We start from the raw sequence: 23,450 nt of genomic DNA on the forward strand, positions 1-23,450 counted from the left end.
AACTATAAAATACAATGGCGTAAAAAACAAACTTATACAATGTCTGAACCTGTGTCATTGGGAAATATTTTATAGGTAAATGATTACAAACTAATTACTGCATGTGTTGAAAAAAACATTTCATACATTTTACATTTTCTGTTAAAACTCATTTATTGAGAAGGTGTATATTTTCAATGTAACCAAAATGACACAGTTAAGGTTAGCTTCAAAGTACCAGAAATTCTATGTACTCAAAAGTATAATGGTTGGACAGATCTAAAACCTGCATCTACCTCCAGCTGGTATAAACAATGTCTGGCCTAAACAATGTGGAAAGGACAATCTAAGCTAAGAAAATGGATTATAAATGCAGAGTAATCCAGGTAATAATAATTAGGCTTTCTTTAGTTTGATTTATGGTCAAACTGTAAATTTTCATTGGTAAGAAAGTATTACTAGCTTAAATTTATAATCCCCCCCAAAAAAAGAAAGAAAGAAACCGATTTTAATAGTTCATTTACATTCCTCTTACACAACTTAAGTGGAATAACCTCTATAACCTTTCACATTTGCATATGTAAAAAAAGAGAAAACACTTTATAAACATTATAAAACTTTTATTGTTTAAACTTTAAAAAATATTCATGGATTCACTCATAAATATATAATAAAATATGAAAAAAAATTAGATATTTTTAGCACACAGGTAATAAGACCTTTCTCCTGTAGAATCACAGCATATAGTCAAATATGGTCAATTTCATGGTTGTAAAAATTAAGAATACATAGTGTGAATTTGTCCTCTCTCTTCAATATCCATACTCTGTAACAAAAAATAAAAAAAATAAAAAAGTAGTTTTATCATATATTTTGTAAAAAATACTTTTTTTCCAGTACATATGTTATAGGCTCAAAAACATGCATAGCTAAAACCTGGCCAACAGACCTGGAAACAACCCATAACACACCCCTAATGATTGAAGTCAAGACTGTTAACATAAAAATATCCTGCAGAAGAGGGCCAAAACTACTGAACCACAATTTTCAAATAAATACCTAACCTTGACCTGTATTTCATGCTCAAGATACCAGTATGTTGGGTTTAATGAACTCACAACCCTAAAATTTAGAGGATAGACAGAAATAGAAATTACGATACCTTTATCTTTCCATTTCTTTATTTTGAAAGAGAATAACTAGGTCATTTAAACCAAACCGAAAGTAGAATGGAATGGAGTAAGATTCTACATACAGTGACTGAAGGGGAATAATTACTGTAAACAGGGAAATTTTCCCATGTTCTGTGATAAATCTACATTTTCACAGTTTTGAATTCTTTCCAAAAGTGAATTATAAAGTTCTTTGAAGAAAAAATTTGCGACAGTTCAATATTCATGTTACAGTTCTTACCGCATTAATAAAGCTGCAGCAAAAATTTAATTATTTACATTAGTAGGTCTGTTTTAAATTAGATTAATCCTGCAGTGTGTTGGATACAATCAAAATTCATACATTTTTTTGCAAAATCACATATTTAACTTTCTAAAATACATATATCACAGCCAAATGTGCCACATATGATAATCATATGGTGCTCAATTCATATGGTATTGAACATATGATAGTCATATGATTATCATATGGTAATTTTGGCTTAAAAACATATGACAATCATATGATAATCATGCAATAATCATTTGTATACCAAAACATATGATTATCATATGGTGCTTAATTTATATAACAATCATATGATGCAAACCATATGATTCTCATGTGTGGCACATTTGCCTGTGTATATAACCTGTTTTTATTTCTGACCTAAATATCAACTTTGAATTACACTCAGAAAATTTCACAATACTAAGCAAGAATACAGGAATTACAATTGATTGTTGGTACGCAATGTTGAATTAAAAATACAGTGAAAGCTGTCTAAACCAAACATCTTTTGAACTGTTAATTGGTTCAGTTTAGACAGGTTTTGATTTACAAAGGTTCAAAATAAAAGTGAATTGATATAACAGGATTTTACAATAGTCTGGTTTAGACAGGTGGTTTGATTACTCAGGGTTCAGTTTAGACAGATGTTTGGATTGATCAGGGTTCGGTTTAGACAGGTATTTGCATTAATCATGGTTCAATTAAGACAGGTGTTTGGATTAATCAGGGTTCAGTTTAGACAGGTATTTTGATTAATCAGGGTTCAGTTTAGACAGGTGTTTGGATTAATCAGGGTTCATTTTAGACAGGTATTTTGATTAATCAGGGTTCAGTTTAGACAGGTATTTGCATTAATCATGGTTCAGTTTAGACAGGTGTTTGGATTAATTAGGGTTCAGTTTAGACAGGTATTTGCATTAATCATGGTTCAGTTTAGACAGGTATTTGCATTAAATAGGGTTCAGTTTAGACAGGTGTTTGGATCAATCAGGGTTCAGTTTATACAGGTGTTTGGATTAATCAGGGTACAGTTAGACAGGTTTTACTGTACATGATTAAACATCTGATAAGACATCAGACATTGTTGCTACAACATACCACCAAACTTACCCTATTTCTGAAAAGTTTGATAATACACAATTTAACATCTGGGTGTCTAGCATGGTGGGATAACTCTGGTATGGTCAGTTTAGTGGTCTTTGTCTGTGGAAGTCTCTCCAAGTCTAGATTATATACTTCATCTAACTGAAAATTAAAACATATAAAGTTAGCATAGATATCTGTTCCTAATGTACTATTGTCATGAATATTAAGTTCAGGAGTGTTTTATCATAGTGTAACTTGGTATTAACTACATACTTATATCATCTTAAACTTGTAAAGACCTGCAGTCTATTTCAAATTGTACTGTTAAAATCACATTGAAATTGGCCAGATTACATAACACATTACCACAGGCCTGTCATTAAGTGGAGGTACAATAAACAACTGAGAACAAAAATCTGTTGAGGCCTAACAAAAATAATATGTCTGTTTCCTGCTACCCTACCTACCCTAAACATTTTACAGCCATTTTGGCTCCAGCAAAATCAGTCTTTCTCCCTGAACTCAATGTTAAATGTATAAGAAAAAATAAAATGGTTTCCCTATCTACCTACTCTTATTTTTTTTCTTACTGGAAATGACCTAATAGGTTTGCACTTTTTATCCTGAAATCAGATCCCAAGATATGAGACACGTACTTGATGCTGGATACCTAATATCAAAAGGCTGTGATTTGTAGTTGCTATTAAAAATGTCCCTGCCCATCCAACATTCACCATACTATAACCCTATTTTCACATGTGATATTGGGCTAAAAATGAACACTACCAATACTCTAATAAAAACACTCGTTTAAAAAATCTCAATAAACCATTACTTATGAGGCAACAATCCTTACATAAAATTTATCAACATCTGGCATGGGTATCCTAAACATCATGGAAATTTTCACAGATCATATTTCAATAATCCATACTTAATTCAATCCTCACAAAAAGAACATTGTGGGAGTTCAGACTATAAATAGTGTATTCTTACATCAAATTCATCAAGATCAGATGTTGGTACAAGATCCTCATCATCATGACTATGGTTAGAGGTGGCGTTGATATCAATGTCTGAGTAAGATTTACTGGGCAAACTGGACTCTAGTGTCAGGATTTCTTCACAAGAGATCAAAGAAAACATAACATTTAAGTTTCATGTATATTTTAATCATGGTAGATCACATTTTTTCACAGTTATTTATCTGTTTTGAAATAAGATTCTGCAGCCCTTTTCACAAAAAGATCTTAAGAGTGAAATTAGTTGTCAGTTATGAAGTCACAATACTTTGATTTATTATGACCTGCTGTAATTTGTCATTTTTTTTATAACAAGAAAAAATGATTCAATTAAACTTATGTATATGTATTGTCCATTACTACATTACCGATAATCATTTTACTGTAAAAATTTATCAAATTATTAAGAGATGGATTAACAACAGAATAGTTAGTTCATAAAAAAAACTGGTGTATAAAAGTCATAGTGGATTTTGTATAGGGTCTTGATCTTTACTTTGGGCTTGACGTGTATCAGTTTTCACATTCCTCCCTCCCGTTAATACAACTTCCCTCCATAAATTGGTAAGACAAAAACCATAATACTACCCTACTCATGCCTCCTGCCCCCATCCTATTTATGGCACTGTTATGGCAGTATTGGTAAAGAAACTTTATAAATTAAAGAACTATGGCTATTTATATACTTACCTATTTCTTCAGAGCTACCATTTTGTACTTGAGGTACTATCTGGAAAAACAAAAATAAACAAGAAGAAAAGACAAATGTTAGTTGAAACAGAATAAAATATATACTCGGTGAAATGGAAATGTTGTCTAATGATAATAAGACCTTATTTAAGACATAAACTGCCTGGATATAGAACTATAAAATGATTGATGTTTTTTTAAATCCAAATACACAAAATCTTATTAAAATTAAATATCCCCAGAAAACAGGGATTTTATTTCTTCAATTTTTTTTAGTTATGAAAAAAGCAAAATTACATGTATGTATAATTGCTAAAGAAAATAAATTTCCCTCCACACACTATAATAACCAAAATTCAACCCTAATAACATACTCAAACATTTACTGTTGAATGTAGTCAGTGTTCTAAGGTTCCATTTTCCTGTCAAGCTGGCTAATACAATTTTGATGTGGGAAAGTCGTTTATTATGCCCTTTCGCTTCAGCCAGTACAAAACAAAGGGGTAAATTCACTAACACTTCTTGCCGAAGTTTCAACTTACTATTTGAAATTTTCTATTTGTCTATTTTAAAGCTAAAACACTATCTGAATAGTAATATACAGAAAATACAAGCTGTTGTGTCATAATTTAGTTAAAAGGAGGGCACAACTCTGCTTATACACAGTTTTTATTGAATTATCACAAAAAATTGCGGATAAGAGCTAGTTTTTTAATCCAAAAATACAGAGCGTATGAACCACAAAATCTTTTGTTGTGATGGCACAAAAGGGTATTTTTCTATCAATACCAAAAGTTTCAAGAAATGCACTCTATATTTTCTACATTAAAATGTCTAATGAAATAAGCTATTTTAACACATTTTGGCTAAATTTTTGAATTTTGCTTTGTTTTTATCTACAATTTTAGTGCAACACATGCATTAACATCAATGAAACTTTGCTTTCTAATAAAAGCTCATATTCAACTAGTGAATTATGCAATATTCAAATTTATTTGAAACACTTGCGATTTCTAGGTTGATTTTGATATTTTCTGGGTGTACTCCTTTCTGACAGGATTTGTTAAGTTTGTAAAGCAGACTTAAACTGTGGGAAAGTTAATGATCATTTGGAACAGTCCTGTGGAAACCTAAAATACAAAAAAAAACAAAACAAAAACTAAAACACTGAATACAAGTATGTACACTTGTATTATACCTTGTGTAGCTCTGTTTGCCATTCCTGAACTCCATTTGATGTACTTATCAGTTCACTGCTATGAGAGCACTGTCTTTGGTTTTTAGAAGGCCATGAACATGTATACACATCATCATCATAGAAACAGCTACACTGCCCAGAATATGGTCGTAGTAACTTCTCAGATACTATAGTATCATTGGTATAAATATTGATATTCTGATCCAAGCTACCAATGTATTCAGCTACAAAAGCATCCTTATCCAACATTTTCGGAAGACTGTCTAGTAACTTTGACCTCTTTTTCTTTTGACCTATTCCTTTTGAACCAGTTAAATTTTCTTTTTCATTGGCCTGTTTTGTTCTAAGTCTTGTAGAAGTCCTTCGGTGCATTGTTTGGCTATCAAGTTTACCTTTATTCATTCTTGAAACACCAGGATTAGAACTTGACCTTTGAGGTTTCTCTACAACACCACCATTATCACAAGTTTCACACAAATTTTGCACACAATGTAGATTTGAACTTTCTGAACCTTTTTTAACATCATTGCTGCTAGAAAGACATTCTGGGCTCAATTCACAAGTTTTAAAATGCATTTCATTTCGCACTAAAATTGAATTACACTTATTTACATTTTCAAAAGTATTTTTACAACATGTATTCCCCCGTAAACGCTTTCTGTAAGTTTCATGACTATTGAATATTTCCTGAGAATGACATGTATTCCCTCGTAATCGCTTTCTATAAGTTTCATGACTATCAAATATTTCCTCAGAATGGCTTGAAAAAGATTTTCTCTGCTGTACTTTGTCAACAGAGCTCCTCAAACTTTTTACATTATTGTCACTACTTAGCTTATTAAATTCCGAACTTGATGAAAACAAAGATTTGCTGCCACTGTTAATAACTTCACCACTAGACCTGGAAAAAAAATGTTTCCCTTTTAAAAAGCTGGATGAAATGGGCTGAATGGTTTCTTCAGTTGATTCTCATAAAAACCGCAGCAGGACTGAAATCTGTAATGAGTTTGTCAATTTGATTTGAATGACGTAATAACAATTTAATGATGAAATGCTTCCTTGTAAGAAAAACTATAATTTCACTAAAAAAATTTTTAAGTAGCACTCAGGTTAAGAATCGAGCAAAATGCGATTCATGGGTGAAAAGCCTACATACTTTTATCTTTAATATTTTGTTTGAATTGCCATGGCAAACAGAAATTAACATACAGTTTTCGGTTCTTCATATAACACGTGTTCTTAGGAGATAAAAATTACAAAGAAAGCAGTGTAAATTTAAAAAAATAAGGGAGATAACTCTGTAAATGACACTAAACTTAAAATACAATAGAATGTATTGGATTTTCAATGATAATTATCTCCTAAGAGCAGACAGATTGGAATGAATAATTACACATTTCAAAATATAGACCCATAAAACAACTTAATTACAATAAAATATGTAGCCTTTTTAGGGGTGTATCACATTTTTCAGACTTAGCATGATTCTTTCTAAGACTACTACTTAATTGTTTTATTGTCAACCATATAAAGGATATCAACCACAATTTCTTTTCATGGATGTTTTATTTTCTTAGTAAATTTGTTTACCAGCAGTTATTATTTTTTTTAAATATCAAATAAATCAATGTGGCATAACAATTTTTTTTTACTTACCAGTTTTTTTTGTTTTTTTTTTTAATTAATTTTAAGTACCATTCTGTGTAGAATCACGGACAAATGCCCCCCACCCCTTGAGAAATTATATAATAAACTAGGAATAATATTTCTATTAGTACTGAAAGTGTAAAATTTTAAATTTAATTTCTAAATTGTTAACATTTTAACTTCATGTTTTTTCTTAAGACAATATTTTAACAATAAAATGGTAACAGTTGTCAAATATACACTCTTTAAAAAGCAAATGTATCTAAAAACAGTCATGTTGTTTTCTTTTTAGGAAGTGTATTACTAGCATCTTTTCTTATTTCATTGATTAAATTTCAAATGATTCTGGTAATAAGAAATATATATCAAATATAAAATAAGTATACCTTTGAAAAAAATACACAGAAATTGAACCATTTTAATTCAAACAAAAACTTCCTAAATACACTAAACAAAACACAAGAAAAATAAGACAAACACAAATCAAATACCATACCACGAACTGCGATTTTCTTTCCGTTCTCCGCTGATGTTAATTCTCCATTACTCATTCTGATGTTAAATTGTTGTCCGTTAAATTGTTTACTCCAATTATGGACTTTAACAGCTCTGATTTTTTACTTTAATGGCTCCGTTAATTTGTTTTTTTGTTTGTTGGGGTTTAACGTCCGAGCAGCAATATTTCAGCTATATTCAGACAATGAACATAAAATTGATGATAAAATGAACATGAAATGATGAAATGAAAATGGGATGGGACACAAGGACAATGGGGTCGACAAATGTTGATTGCCACTGGAAATAGGGAGAGGTGGATATGGTCGGGCAATTTTGCCTCCTGTGGCGGAGCCCTTTGGTTCCTACTGTGGGAGAATACCACAGTAGGGTTCTTTAACGTGCGAGGAACATGGCATCTTTCCCAACACGGTGCACCACTATGGTTTGCGGTCAGGTTTTCCGTATTATAGCCTGACAACCCCAGCATGTAACACACCAGGGGTACCCCATTCAACCACCTGGGGCACACATCCCAGTTGCTCTGTGGGCAGAGCGCCCTAGCCCCTGGCTAAGGTTCTGAGCACTATTTAGTTGCCTTTTACAACAAGCTTAGCGCTGCTGCAGGCTTATTCTTTTAACACCCGGACCTGCACGGGGCCCGTTAATTTGTATTTCTTTATGTAATATTTACAGGATTATTTCTTGCTGTAATTTCGCACCACTTGTCTACCTATATAAATGCTGAATATTGTAAAATTGGCAGATGGCCTTTAAATGAGACGAAGTAAATATTGAAACTGTTTTGGTGTTATGCTGTTATTCTGCCATACATGGATATAAAACAAATCAATGTTGAGATTACAATTACCTTCGCAACACCAATATAAAAAGAACAGTCACAACAAAAGAAAAATAAAAAAAATACACAAAAAAACAAAAAAAAATAAATATTTTTACATTAACATTGTGCTTATTATAGGATGGGAGGCTTTTATCCAGGGGGCTTATGTCCTAGACCCGTAAAAAAGCATCCGAAAAGCTATTCAAATTCATCTGGAAGCAACTGTGACATCAATATTTTTGGCTGCCTATACAGAAAAAAAAGTGTAGGAAAATTTTCCCACCATTTTTCCATGGTGCATTTCAACAAATCTGACCTATCAATATCTAAACAAGAGGCTTCCAGGAGCCTGAATCACTTACCTGGTTAAATTTTGTCTTTAAATGGTAATAAATTTAACAAGAAGTTGTCTAACAATTTTGACTGAAGAAGACTTTGGTACGACTTATCATAAGGATTATTACATGGCTTAACAGATCAAAATGATAATTTCACCACAGATAGATCTCATCATGCTGAACACTTTTACCCTATGCAAAAATTTTGCTAAATCTAACAGTTGTGGAGATATATATGAAAAACTACTGTCTGACCCCTGTGTTCTATTTTCAGTTACGGTGCCCATGTTTTTTGACAGACCAAAATAACTTTTGTGCAAGATACCCCAAGGAACATTAATACCAAGTTTGATCCCAACTGGTCAAGTAGGGTCAGACATGAAGATTTTTGAAAGAAAAACATTAAAAATAGCAAAAAAAAAAAAAAAAACGTCAAAAAAGGGCAATAACTCCTAAATGGCCTGACAGATTGAAATGAAAATTTGACCACAGATAGATCTCATCATGCTAAATACTTTTACCCCGTCAAAATTTGGCTAAACTTAACAGTTTTAGATATATAAGCCAAAAACAACAGTATGACCCCTATGTTCTATTTTTTAGTAACGGCACCCATGTTTTTTGACAGAACAAAAATTTAAACACAATTTTAGTGCAACATCCTAAGGAACAACTGTTCAAAGTTTCATATAATTCTGCTCAACAGTTTCAGAGGAGAAGATTTTTGAAAAAAATTTTTAACAGACAACGACGACAGAAACAGACACCAAGTGATGGCAATAGCTAACATGGCCTTTGGCCAGGTGAGCTCCACAGGCAAACTTTACAAACACTTTGATGGTTATTTCTGAAGATTATGAGATATAAATACTTGGATTATAGTTGAACTTTTTAAAGTGATCCATATTTTTGCATGAAGATTCACCTCTGTGGTGAGGTACATGACCAGTTATGAACAAGAGGCTGTACCCTTTCTCTTTCGGTGATGGTCCCCATCAAAGTCAACATCTCTGTCAGATCAGATTCACTCAATTCAGATTTCCCAATGAAAATGTCAAGGAACATCTCAAAGCTGGCAGATGACATATTTTCATGAAGTTTATAACACTCTTCCTCACTTAAGGTCATGAACTGTAAAGAAAAAAAAACCAATTTCCTGTAACAAGATACTAGATTTCAGTGGCAAGGTGGGTGGTGCTGTAAGGCAATGAGTTTGTACCAAGCTGTCTATAAACCCAAAACAAAAACTTCGGAATCTGCAATACAATTGTTATCAAATAATCAATAAATTCCTGGTGATTTGAATAAAAAAAATTGTACTGTTATTTATCTAACTCTAAAGTTGACCGAAGTGGGGTCTACAAGTATTTAATATCAGAAATCTGAAAATCCCTCGAGGCTGACATGTAGTATTTGGGAAACACTAATTTTGTTTGATGAACATCAAAATCAAACTAGAAAAACTATGAGTAAGCTCACTAAGAGAATACCCTAGCTTCAGATGGACTTAAATGTAAAAGGCTTGTTGGATTATCTCACTTTGGAGCAATCCAACAGTAGTTATATTCCTTCATGCACATCTACATATGAAAATCAACAGATATAAAATTTCATTAAAATCCCTTGTGTAGCCTAGGAGTTGCAGTTGTGAGTTCTTAAAATGTTAAACCATTGAATTGGATTGTATCCCTTTGGAGTCCTCCTACAGTAATTATATTCTTTCATACACATCTACATCAGACCTGGCGAAATCATTTTTCCACCTATCAGACATTTGGTCCAGCAACCTAATAAAATCTGCTGGACTGGACAATTATCTGCCAGACAAAAAAAAAAAAGTTTTAACATATTCAACCATTAAATTGGATAATCGCTATCTGGAGTCCTCTGACTAATTATATTCCATCATGCACATCTACATATGATACCCAATCTTCCTGTAAAGTTTACTAAAAATCCTAAAATCCTTTTAGTAGTTTAGAAGGTGTTGCACTTACAACAATGTGGACAAATGGACAAATGGACAGAGATATGGGCTGATTCCTATATACACCCCAACTAAGTATTGTTTGCAGGGGTATAAATATGAAATCATAATGGTAATTAAGGATTAATTGAAAAATATATCAATCTACTAAATGGGTGAATAATAATGATCAAAAGAGAGTAATTACAACATTTCATTTGTAATTTTTGGTATTTATTTAACTGCTTAGATGTAATATATTTTGACCAGAACAATTAATTCAAAATAAAGAATAAAACATTCATAACTGGTACTGTTTGGGATTGTATAAAACAAAAAACTACTTTATTCTGTTTCAGAGCATTTCCTGAAATTAGGGTTTTTTTGCAACAATATGGACCATCATTACTGAATCATTTTAAAGGCATACAGCTAGTGTCATAAGGTAAAGACGGAGATTGGGAAATATCTTATTTCTCAAACACTTCAAGATTTTAATCCGCCATTTTTTAACATTCTAAATGAAATTCTGTTACTTAAACAACAATTTTTAGCTACATTGGGCTTATGGCTCATGGCTCCTACCTATTTGCATCACCGGTAAATCTGTAAAACTATGGTAATATTTATACCATTACAAAAAATGCTACTGGGTAGAAAATTGTAGATTTTCTTGTTTATTTTAAGAAGGTGTATATTTTGCAAATTAATTTCAAGACAAATTAATTCAAGGAAAACACTGTAATGCAGGTTTTTTTGGCAGGTGTAATATTTGAAGCATTAAGCTATACAAAATAAAGTTTACATTTCTTATTTTGGCGAAGATGAGTGGTGCACTAAGTACCTTATATTACAGTGTATTCAATGCAACTGATCAACAATAAAAAACAAAAACAAAAAGGTGTAGCTGCTGTGTAAATCATGGAAGGCAAGGAAAACATCAGAAGCAGAAAATCATATTGAGATGAAAGGACACTGGTAAATTAGTAATATAAATATTAAAATAAATTTAAACAACCTTCTCAAGAACTGTCATTGGAAAATAACCCTCTATTTTAGAAAGGAATGTTTTCATCAGTTTGATCAGAGCATCATGGAATTCTTTTCCATATTCTTCCTGAAATTCTTCCTTAAAATAGTCCTCACATAGCTTGTTGTTGGCTGATAGTGGCAGGTAAAACTTCCGAAAATTACTATAAACTGATGATAACCTCTTCAATTGCCGCTGTTCCTACAATAAATTAACATAGCTGTTTTATAACAGTTCCTAAAACATGACGGAAAATATATCTTCAAAAAATTTGAAGTTTTGTTAATTTGTTGATGAAAAACCATTAACATAAAGCACAAAAACTAGATATCAACATTTTAGTTATTTACACCAGAATCCCTGGTAATTTACCCAGTTTGATATCAATCTTCCCCCTAATATGATACATTACCTTAATATAAAATTAATACTGATATTATACAATAAAGGTCTTAGATAAAGTGGTTATTTTGATTTATCAACCTGAGAAAATGATATTCATCTCAACTTGGGCATGGAGAATATCATTTTCTCAGGTTGATAAATCATAATAGCCAACTAAATCAGTCATAATTTTTTTTTACATGGCTCAAGGTGTTTGTGCAACTCTACTTTTCTTTTCTATTAAAAACATATGCTGTAAAAATTCTTTGTGATGGCTGTTGATCTATTATTAACATAACTATCCAAGGACAAGGAGTTAACTGCACTCTAGCAAATTAGAAACACTTTCATTATATAACATGACCTGAAAGTAAGCCAATCAGAAAACATAAAAATATCATGTAATAAAACACTAAATTGCTTACTACATCTGGGTAATCTGCTCCACTTCGAGGGAAGTATTCATTCAATTTAAGTATCACTCCATCTTCTTTGTCCTCTAACATCTTCATCAAAACCTTAAAAAAGAAAAAAAAATAAAGATACCAGTTATAAAGCACTATGATATATACACTGCAGTTGTGCTAAAGCACACAATACAAGTCTTTAAGTAGCACTCCGGCTAAGAATCATGCAAAATGTGATAAAAGGTTGGAAAGACTTATTTTTATTTTTGATATTTTTTTTAAAATGCTAAAGTTAACAGAAAATAACATGTAGATTTTCATACAACCCTTGTTTATAAATATATAAAATTATACAGACTGTACTGTAGAATTCAAAATTCAGAGAGGTAACTCCGTAAATGACACTAAAATACAACAGAAAGCATTAGATTTTCAATGTAAATTATCTCCTAAAAGCAGACAGATTAGAATGAATAACTATACATTTCATCAAACAGGCCTATAAAAAAACTTTATAACAAAGATAAAAATGTGTAGCCTTTTTCAGGTGTATCACATATCATATTTGCATGCTACAAAAATGTACTTAAACTCTGAAATGCACAGAAGAACTAATGAAGTATGAAAGGATGCATCCTTTCATAAAGGCAAACATAATATCAAAATGTAATTAGAATCAAACACATTTTTTTATCATATTTCACTCTATACGACACTTAGACAACAAAAGACTGATTTCAGACAGATGGACAGCAGTGTATCATAACAACTTATCAAATTTTTAATTACATGCAGTAATTGTAATTAACACACATAGTTGATTATACTGACCTCACTGGATGTTTCATAAAAAGTTATGGTTCCTTTTTCATGATAATTGTGACTTAAGTATTCAATGTTCTTGTCACCTAAAACTTACAACAAAGTACAGGTTTGCTACCCCAAATAAGAGTTACAGTTTACCCAAAATTCTGCTCTCATGTTTCCAGTTTTCTTCTTAAACTTTACAGGTGTCAACTCCTTGTGAAAAAGTGATTGTTACTTAATTCAGGTGAGCAAACATGATTTAAGGATTATTTGTATGTGTAATGCACCTCAGATGGCCCACTGCACCATTGTCAGCATGGTATCAGTAAACAGTTGCACCACATGTGCATTGGTTTGTAGCAGTAATCATCACTGGTGCACTCTCTATATGTTAATCAGAAATAATATCAAATACAAGATTCAGGTAGATAACCTAATAAATCTATATAGGAATGTCAAAGTATTCCAAAATCAAACAAGTGCCATTACGTATTTTGTTTGGTCCACTTATGAAATTTTCTCAGATTAAGTAAAAAAAATGGTTTTTTTTTCAGCCATAAAATCTGAGCAGTCTATTAGACATGTTTATACCATATTTTTCACCATGTTATATGGAATTATTCGTAAAACCCTGAGTTTTGTGAAATTTTAACACAGGTACTATGAAGATATTCATAACCAGCAAAGCAAAATTTGCAACCAACTTTGCAGAAAATACAGATCAGTATAGTAAATACCTCTGGACTAATTTAAATACTTTTATTTTTTTTTTAATCTCAAGAATTTCACTAACTCTTACAAAGCTTTGGCACCAGACTAAATAATTTAGATACACAATAAGTGTGATGGAACAGAATTCTTGTTTTTTAAAAGGTTACTAAACTAAAGCACTGAATTAAGAAATTTTTCTACTTGCTAAATTTAGCAAGTACTGAAAATTTACATCTAAATCTTAACTGAACCTACAGTACATTTGTAGATATAGAATTCCACAAGCAAGTTTTAGCAAGAGAAAACCATTTCTAATAGCAAAATTGAACTTTAACTTGCATTAAGCAAGTATATTCCCTTAAATTTGATCACTATTAAACTAACTAAGGAGTTATCTGTCCTTCAATAAAGATAAAATTATTATGACTTCCTGTATCTGGTACAAGAGCATAGAAACAAGAGTTTAATTAGCTATTCTTCTTTTTTTCTTTTCAACTTATTGAACTGCTCTAGGCTATTTTTTAACAGTGATCTTGTTAGCCTTAATTTACCTCCAAATTTCGGCTGTTTCCCCTAGAGATAGTTTCCCAATTCTGTGAATTTATTTCCCAAAAATATATTGTTTACTTTTAGAAAGCCTCTGCTTAGATTTCTATTCAGTTAATTTTCATTCCCTGAAGCTCTCAAGTGATTCAGACATCGTTTATTTTTTCGTCCAAAGTCGGCACTGGTACAATTTTCAATCCAGAAATTCAACTTTACTTCGTTTCACTCCCTAACACGCAATTTTACCCTGATATTTCTGGAGACAGAATCATGTCTCACAACAGCAAATACTACACCAAAAAGTTAACTAAACATGACCCAGAAGGTTCTAGAACCAGTAAGGACCTGTTCTGAACAACCCCATGTACGAGTAGTGATGAAAATGACACAAAGATCGTACAGGAAATTGTTGATGGCATTATTCTAAACGTGTTTACATCTTGCTTCAATCAGTCCAGTGTTGACATTTGTGAATCAGATGACCATATAGAAACTCCTTCATCAAAAAAGAAGGAACTTAAAGTAAATAAACCACCCCTTTTGGATACTGTGCAATTAGAAGTCCAGTTGAAAAGTTTCAAAATGCAGCTTTTTATGTTGAGGTATTCTGGTCTACTTGTCAACCATTTGAATTGTAGCAGCAGTGAAAAAGATTAAAGAATCTCAGTTTACTCATCTGTTTCATTTTAATGTTTATACTGATTGTGTTCCAGCCAGGGGTACTTAACTACATGAATCAGATACATGTCAAATTCAATTATTATGACTTTTCCAACCTTTCTACTCAAAATTTCCAAAGTAAACTGTGTTTGTCTTGTAATTGTCTAACTGCTAAAAGAAACTGGCTTACACAAACAAACCTTAATGCAATCATGAGAATTTGTCACAGAAATGAAGTGTTAACAAGAGGAGACCTAGACAAACTGGTCGAAAGGTTTAATGGACTTAAAAGACAGAAAAATGAATCTATAATTAAAGTGAAACTGTACTCTAAAGTGAATTAAAACAAACATCAAACTCACTTGTTCTCTTTAATGTTTAAAACAATGAATCAATTTTACATGCAAATACATTTTATATGTATGTATATGGCTGTTATTTGTTTTGGCACTGTCGACATTGTCTGCATATTTTTTTCCCAATTTGGTGTAAATTTTTCCAATAAAAAGGGAGGAGGATGCTTTAAAAAAAAAGCAACAAAATCACTGCCTCATCATAATTTGTTCATGACTTACCATCATTTTAACACCGGTTATCAGCCTAGAGAAAGTCTTAAATGGAATAAAACTTTTGCAGTTCTCAAATAAAAACTGTAGATACTGTACAGCCTGTGGATACTTATCTATCTCACCAGCTGATACAATACTGTGAAGAGCACTTGTTACTAAATATAACTTGGGAACACCCAATTCATCAATGTTTGATGTCTGTTTTGTGATAGCTGAAAAAGACAAAATGTTAATATTCTAATGTGAAGAGACAAACAGTTTATTAATTTATACTATTACTGTTATACAATGTATTTAAGCAGACATTGTTTGAGTTGTCATGATTAAATTCTTCCTTGGGTGAAAATTTCAGTTTTTCAGCCCTAAAATGCAGTCATCTAAAAATTCTGTATTTCCATGTATATATCAGTACATGTACATAAAATGAAAATAAAATATCTCAGATTTGAATGTTAAATAATAATAAATTACTTGATATAAATTTGATGTCCAAAAATGACTGGACTGGACTGACTGTTGCAAAAGAGAACTCCTAATTTTTCACTCTTCTTGGATATTACTGTGTAATGCTATTAAGCAGTGTTATAGAATTTTTTAAAATTAGGTTTCCATGGGAAAACTCCAAATAAAAATTCACTTTCAAGAGATTTGCAACCTAATCTAGAAAAACATTTTATGGCAGTGTCTGCTCGTCCACATATTTGTCCACACATCAGGTTTGATTCAATAACACATGACAGAAATGCTCATTTACTTTAGTAATATGGAAATTGTGCGAAATTTATTTTTATACAAATACATGTAAATGAAAATACAATAAAAGTTATTAAATTGTATCTGATGAAACAAATATTGATTAAAAATCATTCAGAATTAAGACAAAATACACAAACTTGAAAGACTAAATTAAAGTTTGCACATCTAGAAAGACTGTTTTGGCACATGATTCAGTCATGCACATTTGAAATCATAATGCTGCCATTCCAGACAGTAATCACAAACTACTGAGTCTTGGTCAGACAATTTGTCCTTACACATGAAACATGTCTATTTACACAGGTCGACCCTTCTTTGTAGAAACTAAAATTTAAAGAACATCCCATGCTTTAGCACTGAAGTACTTTATAACACATGGGATATTTACATTTTCATCCAAGATTTAATTACAAATTTTTAATACATCTAGTAAAGTAGTAAAGACGATGCAACCATTTTGGCACCAGTCATTATAACTTCTGTGTTCTGTGTCTGACCATCATAAAATCTGTCTATTTTCAAGCACCCGGGCTTGCTCCCACTATCAAATATGCAGTCTGACTATTGTATATAACACGAATAGACAACTTCAGTTCATTAAATGTGAACACAGTTCGCGAAGCCATTAATAGTCGTACATTTGCAGATAAGTTTTCGACAATATTTCCATAACAAATCGCTAGGTGTTTCCATCATGATTCCACATGTTTTTGATGCAAACTGGATGTGTGAACGTTTAGCCTGAAGAGGCTCCTTGACCACAAATGCGTGGACAAGGAGCCACTTCCTTTTTTTTTATCATGCAAACATATAAAAATAAATTCACCAACATCGAGACTTAATTTCCTCACTAATGAGACAAGAAAATCTCTATTTTTAGCTGAGACAGAACATGTGTGCTTTCCCATAAAAGAAAAAAAAATGGCACACTTGAATAAAGACAGGGATCGCCCTGGGCTTCGCCAATGTCGCAATTTGCGATTTTTTATTTTATCTGGCGACAAAAATAGCCAGTTGGTGATTTTCTTGGCGCCTAGGTTTTGTATATTGAAATTGACAGGAAGTTTATCAGCAACGGATATTCTCTCCAATTAAACAATTATGTTGACACCTGGTCAGAGTTAATTGACTATGACCAATTTACAACTGAAGGCAAATAAAGGTGATTAGACCAGGCGACCGTGACTGACAATATCCTCATGGCAGGTGTCGATCAAATGTAAATATATTATTGAGCCAATCAAAACTCTCATCATCTGGTCAAAGGTAAACACAATTATGGCCATGTGCATGTGGCTATATACAAGCTTCATGGCCCTGTTTAACCATGTGATACATTCAGAAACATCCTTACCTAATAACAGAATAAATTAAATCCAATTAACAATGATTATCCCATCAGGAAGTGTCTAAATACAGTCAAACCTGTGTTAACGACCACCTGTTTTATGCGACCTAATTTAGGTCCCCCCAATTCATTTTTCTATTATTTTTAACTGTATTAAGCGACTCCCTGCGTAACACGACTAGCGACCGTATTATTCATGTCTAAATGGTTAAAAAACCTGACTTACGCGACCTTTTGATTTTAGCGGAAGTGTTCGAAAACCGGAAGTAAAGTAATTTTAAAACAAAAAATTCCGTCAAATTTACGAAAATATCCGGAAACTCGCGGAAATAAATACTGACGTATGAATAATAATCAGTTGAAAACAGTTTACATTAGACACGAAAATGGCGACGAAAAGAAAAGTTTTAACGTTAGAACAAAAAGTAGAGGCAATTAAATTGTTGGACAATGGAAGTCCAGCATATAAAATAGCTGAAAGTTTGGACTAGGAAAAATACAAATTCAAAACTTGCGAAAGCGTAAAGCTGAAGTTCTCGAGGATTTGGAGAAAAACAGCAGGCTCATCAAAACGGAAAAGACATAAGACCGGCAATATTGTTAAATGCATGTTTAATTTTTATTAATGTATCATTTTGTGTTTTATTTTACAGGTGCAATACATGTACATGTATATATTTAAGTTATCATGAAAACGTTTGTCTTTAAAGTGTTTTTAAAAAATCCTAGATGTCAAACCTGTATTAAGTGACCACCTGTCTTATGTGACTTTTTTTACCTACTCCCTTGAAGGGTCACATAAGACAGGTTTGACTGTACTTCGAAATAAAAGAATTGGTAAAAGAAAATGGATGACATTTGTTTACACTTTTGCCATGTGACTTTTTTGGCGGGAAAATCGGTAAACAAATAGAATGGGGATTCCCAAAATCTAATTAAGGGAATGCTATTCAGATATCAAGATAATTAAACATGGACACAATTAATGATCCATGGTACAAACTGTAGTTTGTTAAGAAATTTTATCACTTGAAAAAAGAATCAAGTTTGTTAAAAATAATTAAAAAAAAAAGTGAATTATATTGTATTAGGTAAATTAGACCATAAAGGACAACGTAGGTGAACATGCATGTTTTAAAGTCAGGGACTGTATGAGATAGTAATATAGTTTTTGATAGAAGTAAAATACCTGTTTCTGGAGTAGTACTTAATATTTTATGCATATGAAAGTGACAGAGTAGAGCTAAAAACCTGCTTTATATTGCATCAAGAGTGAATCTTGGGTACATGTATGTCATGAATGGAGAATTGATAAAGATAATTCACCAGTGAACTTAATACTGTCTTTTTTTAAAAAGTATAATTTATTTTGGCACCCTTTGGCTCTAATTTCTGAAAACTGGCGACAAAAAATGGCAGCTGGCGAATTTTCTGGCGACAGAATTTTGGAAGCCAGAGCAGCCCCTGAAAAAGTTAATGAACAAGATATCTTACCAATATTGAATATGTGAAAATTCTTTTAAAATGATAGTTTTATGGAGTATAACTGATGATTTGATTTTTTCATGTAGTTTGTTTATATTGTTTTGAAGTTACCTACATTTTATACCCAGCCTGCACTGCAGGTCATTTCAATTCAAACATTTTATCAGAAAACTAACTCAAAGTGAGAAAAAGAGTCAAACACCTGCCTTTTTCATGCAAGATTGGGAAATGTCAGACACCATTGGGTAAGACTGGGAAATGTCAGACACCATTGGGTAAGAAATCATAGTTCTTTAACTCGGCAGAACCTAATTATTTAGAGAACGATTAAATCTTACACTTGGGTGTCTGATATTTTCCTCTCTTACTCCTACAGGTGTTAGATTCCTAATATCTCAATGGTGAACTGTAGTTACAGTGGTTTTTAAGTATGTTACCACCTATCAACCTGAAAGATTTGTCAGCCAGAAATATCTGGGGTGATTTTTTTCAGGTCTTGAGTTACATTATGTCTTAATTCTAAAAAATGATCATATCTAGGACAACAATAATTAGAACATGTACATGTACATGTAAAACTTAATATTTATTTTTAAGTTACTACACTGACCTGATATAATGGAATGATACTTATATTTACAAGCATACTCTAAAGTCCATTTTAATATATTTCTTTCTGTCGTCATTGCTGTGTTTCTTTCCATCTGTAACAGAAAAATATGATTAGCATTTCTTACCCTTCAAATACACACTTCATTGATTCATATATATACATGTATAAAAAAGGGTGATTATTGTATTGGTAACTGAAAAAAGGACAAGGTTTTAAATACAAGTAGGAAAAGGAATAAAAAGACTTTTTAAGAGAACTAATGTAATCTTCCTGGCTACAAGTCCATTTTTCCTATTGGAATGTTTTTTGGGCTATACTATGTATCCATTTTATTAAGATTTCTTAGCTGTTAAGTTTTCTGAATACTGTTCTGTACTAATTTATTTTGGTTTTTTTTGTATGTTTGGTGTTTTTATTGGTATTTTAATGTACATACATATGTACCACAAGATAAGTAGTGTTTATGTGAGCCTCTTGTAACATTAAGCTACCCTTGGACTTTGCACTGGACAAAACATTGCAAGAACCCTGGGAATTAAACTCTTGACCTTTGTCAATGAAAGTTTTTGTTTCTAACACCTCTAGTTGTCTTGTTAGACTTATTTTCTGCTTGGTCATCTCATGCATTCTTGGGACACAAACATCATGACAATCTGGACTAGTGAAAAGGTATGGTGCTTCTCCTTTTAAATCAAATGTTAAGATTTCCGTTCCTCTGTATTCCAAGTCACTCAGTCAGAAAATATCTTGTCAGACAACCTCCAAGGACTTCATACAATACTAATAGTGAGCGCCGTGAAGCAGTGTGAGCTGTACCATTATGTGTACTTTCTAAATTTCCCTTAAGGTTCCCCAATATACTAATGAAAAAAAGTCATGTCCTGGAAGTAACAAAAAGTGACTGTCCTTATGGAGAAAATTCATCATTTCCTTCAATCAAACAAATAAAAAAAATAGAGGTTAAGATTAAGTTCAGTAAAAATAGATTCATCTTTTTTGATAGTTTTCAAGTCTTTTCTAATTTGTTTTACTCGTTTAAAGAAGTGAATGTTATGTCTATAAAAACTTTGGGAAACACCATGTGGATGTACGTACGTGTATTTCCGCTGTTCCACTGTTGCTGTTGTCAAGAACCTAACCCGCCTCGCAAAAAAATGTAACTTCAATTATTTTATCAAAATCGAAGCATAGCTTTTCTAAGATAGGAAAGGCAATCATTTTCTCGTTTGGAATTTGCAGCTGTCGTCTGAATTTTGTTTATGTCACATGATATGTGTAAAATATTCCTACCATCCATGGAAAATTGTAATATTTCCGGTATCTGTACAGATTGAACTGAAATGGATGTTGCTAGAGATGCCCTTAAAGGATAAAAAATGTAAAGCATTGCTAAGGGCTATATAGTTATTTACCATTTTGATGTGAGGGGAAAGGGGGGTATGGGGTTGGAATTTTTGGGAAAAATTGTTCAAGTTATTCATTTATTGAAAGAGTTATCAAGGGAACCAAGGTTATAGCAGTAATCAAAAGAATGTAATCCAGGGACAAAGACCAGACATGGAAAACCGACATACACAACAAAGAACATAAAGTAACTAAAATCATACATACAAAGTAACAAAAGCAAATGAGCAACTCAGACTCCACTAAAAACTAGGAGCATGGACCAGGTGCACCTGTAGAGTAAGCATCCTCTGCTTTTCTAGAAAGACCTGCAGAGTTGCTCATAAAAAGTCAAGGCCGGGTAGACGAAAGAGGAAAGGAAAACTATGACACATTGAACAAATCAGTTTACATGGTGCAGATGGATACACCATAACGATCCACAAGTTCATGATGATGAAAAAAATGTCTCCATTAATTAACGAGACATATTTTCAAATAGAAATATTGATTTTGCTTGCTGGTTAAATATAAATAAAAATATTGCACTTGTGAAGCAAAAATTTTCATTTGGGTCATCCCTCCTCTTTGTAACGTCCATTATTTTTACGAGTCTCGCACAGATGGTACATGTATAGTAAAGCTCACAGTGCTCGCCGATTCAGGCAATGCCTACCCCATATTAATATGTATATACACTCCTTGCTTTATCACTACAACAATGCTAGAGGTTGACTTGCGATTTTCTGACTTGGTATTCTCCTGTTTAGGTATGGAGTACATTCACTTGTTTTTATCAATTACAGGGCTTTACTATCCACTTACTGGGTAGGATCTAAAATGTGTAACCCATACCCGTACCAACTTTTCCCCGTACTTAAATGATATTTTGCTAAAATATTCATTCTAATGGTATGTTAAGGACTGAAAATTGCATGAGATGTGGAAAAGCCCATTTACATTCATTTCTAATCAAGAAAATGAGGTATATTTGTCTAATATTTCTTGTTTGATCGGTTTTCTGAAGTCAAAAGGTCTAAAATGTGTAACCGGAAGTTGCCGTACCAAATTAATTATTAACTATTTCTCACTTTCCTATCCAAATTTTACGGTTTTCTAAAATCACTAAAAGGTTAAAACTTCACTTTAAGACTTTGGATAAAGTTTTGAAAGATTTGATATTGTTTTAAAAAAAGAAGTGATTGAATTTTGTAGCGTATTTGGTGTCAATTCCCGTACCAGCAAATAATGGATACGATCTTCTCCAGAATGAAAAACAGTCTCATAAACAGAGTCTGATGTGATTTTAATTTATCGTCTATGAAAATTCTGATAACATCATGACATTCTAATGTCAAATATGCATTTAAATTGTACAGATAACAAAAATACTGGACTTTGAGTTTTGGGTACGGGAATTTTGGGTTACACATTTTTGACCTCTAGAAAAGAGAAAATCATTTTTTGGACAAACATTTTAAAAATCATTAAATCTAGCCTAACCATCATATCATTTAGTAAATATGTACCAACTTTCAGTTGGCAATGTATGTATTAATGAAAAAATTGCCAAAATAGTATTTGAGTACTGGGAAAAGTTGGTACGGGTACGGGTTACACATTTAGGCTATACCCACTTACTGGCTCCTAGGAAAAGTAACTGAATTCTATAGTGAAAGTCACCAGATGGTTGCTAACCCATTATTGAAGGCCTTGTGCCTGTGTATATACCCTGGCATTTAATATAACTACTTGTTTCATTAATCCCTCCCTAGTATACAAATTTCTCTCGACAGTCTTATAGTTATAGTTATACACAGTTGTACGACTATGCCTGGAGTACAATGTACATGTAGCTTTGACAAAGACGGATACAAACAAGGATAATTTTGTTGTCTTATTGCTAATGTAAGAATTGCATACAAATCAATGAAATATTGAAAATTTCAGTAAAAAGCTTTGTTACCAGTTTGGTCTTGGTTTGAGGTAACTTTGGCGCGGATTTCCGATATCGATAAGCGTTTAAACTTTTTAAAAACT

The 23,450-nt window shown here is 32.1% G+C and overlaps 1 protein-coding gene across 2 annotated transcripts; it reads right to left on the reverse strand.

Moving 5' to 3' along the window:
* Positions 1-578: 578 nt before the first annotated feature.
* On the reverse strand, positions 579-23,418 carry LOC148618014 (uncharacterized). 2 transcript variants are annotated; one of them, XM_088585807.1, is made up of 11 exons: positions 23,377-23,418; positions 20,025-20,118; positions 15,832-16,037; positions 12,551-12,643; positions 11,730-11,942; positions 9,671-9,876; positions 5,422-6,322; positions 4,224-4,263; positions 3,508-3,632; positions 2,536-2,670; positions 579-805 (listed from the first exon to the last, which is right to left on the reverse strand). In XM_088585807.1, exons 2-11 carry the CDS (start codon positions 20,116-20,118, stop codon positions 758-760), a joined length of 2,061 nt encoding a protein of 686 aa, XP_088441933.1. In that variant the 5' UTR covers positions 23,377-23,418; the 3' UTR covers positions 579-757. The 2 variants fall into 2 exon arrangements, with proteins under 2 accessions (XP_088441933.1, XP_088441934.1); XM_088585808.1 differs by lacking the exons at positions 15,832-16,037; positions 20,025-20,118; positions 23,377-23,418 and adding an exon at positions 13,496-15,816.
* Between the last annotated feature and the right edge of the window lie 32 nt (positions 23,419-23,450).

Source organism: Perna viridis, chromosome 5 (assembly GCF_037379345.1).
Source record: "Perna viridis isolate PV_CMFRI_1.1 ecotype Kerala chromosome 5, ASM3737934v1, whole genome shotgun sequence".
NCBI classification, from domain to species: Eukaryota; Metazoa; Mollusca; class Bivalvia; order Mytilida; family Mytilidae; genus Perna; species Perna viridis.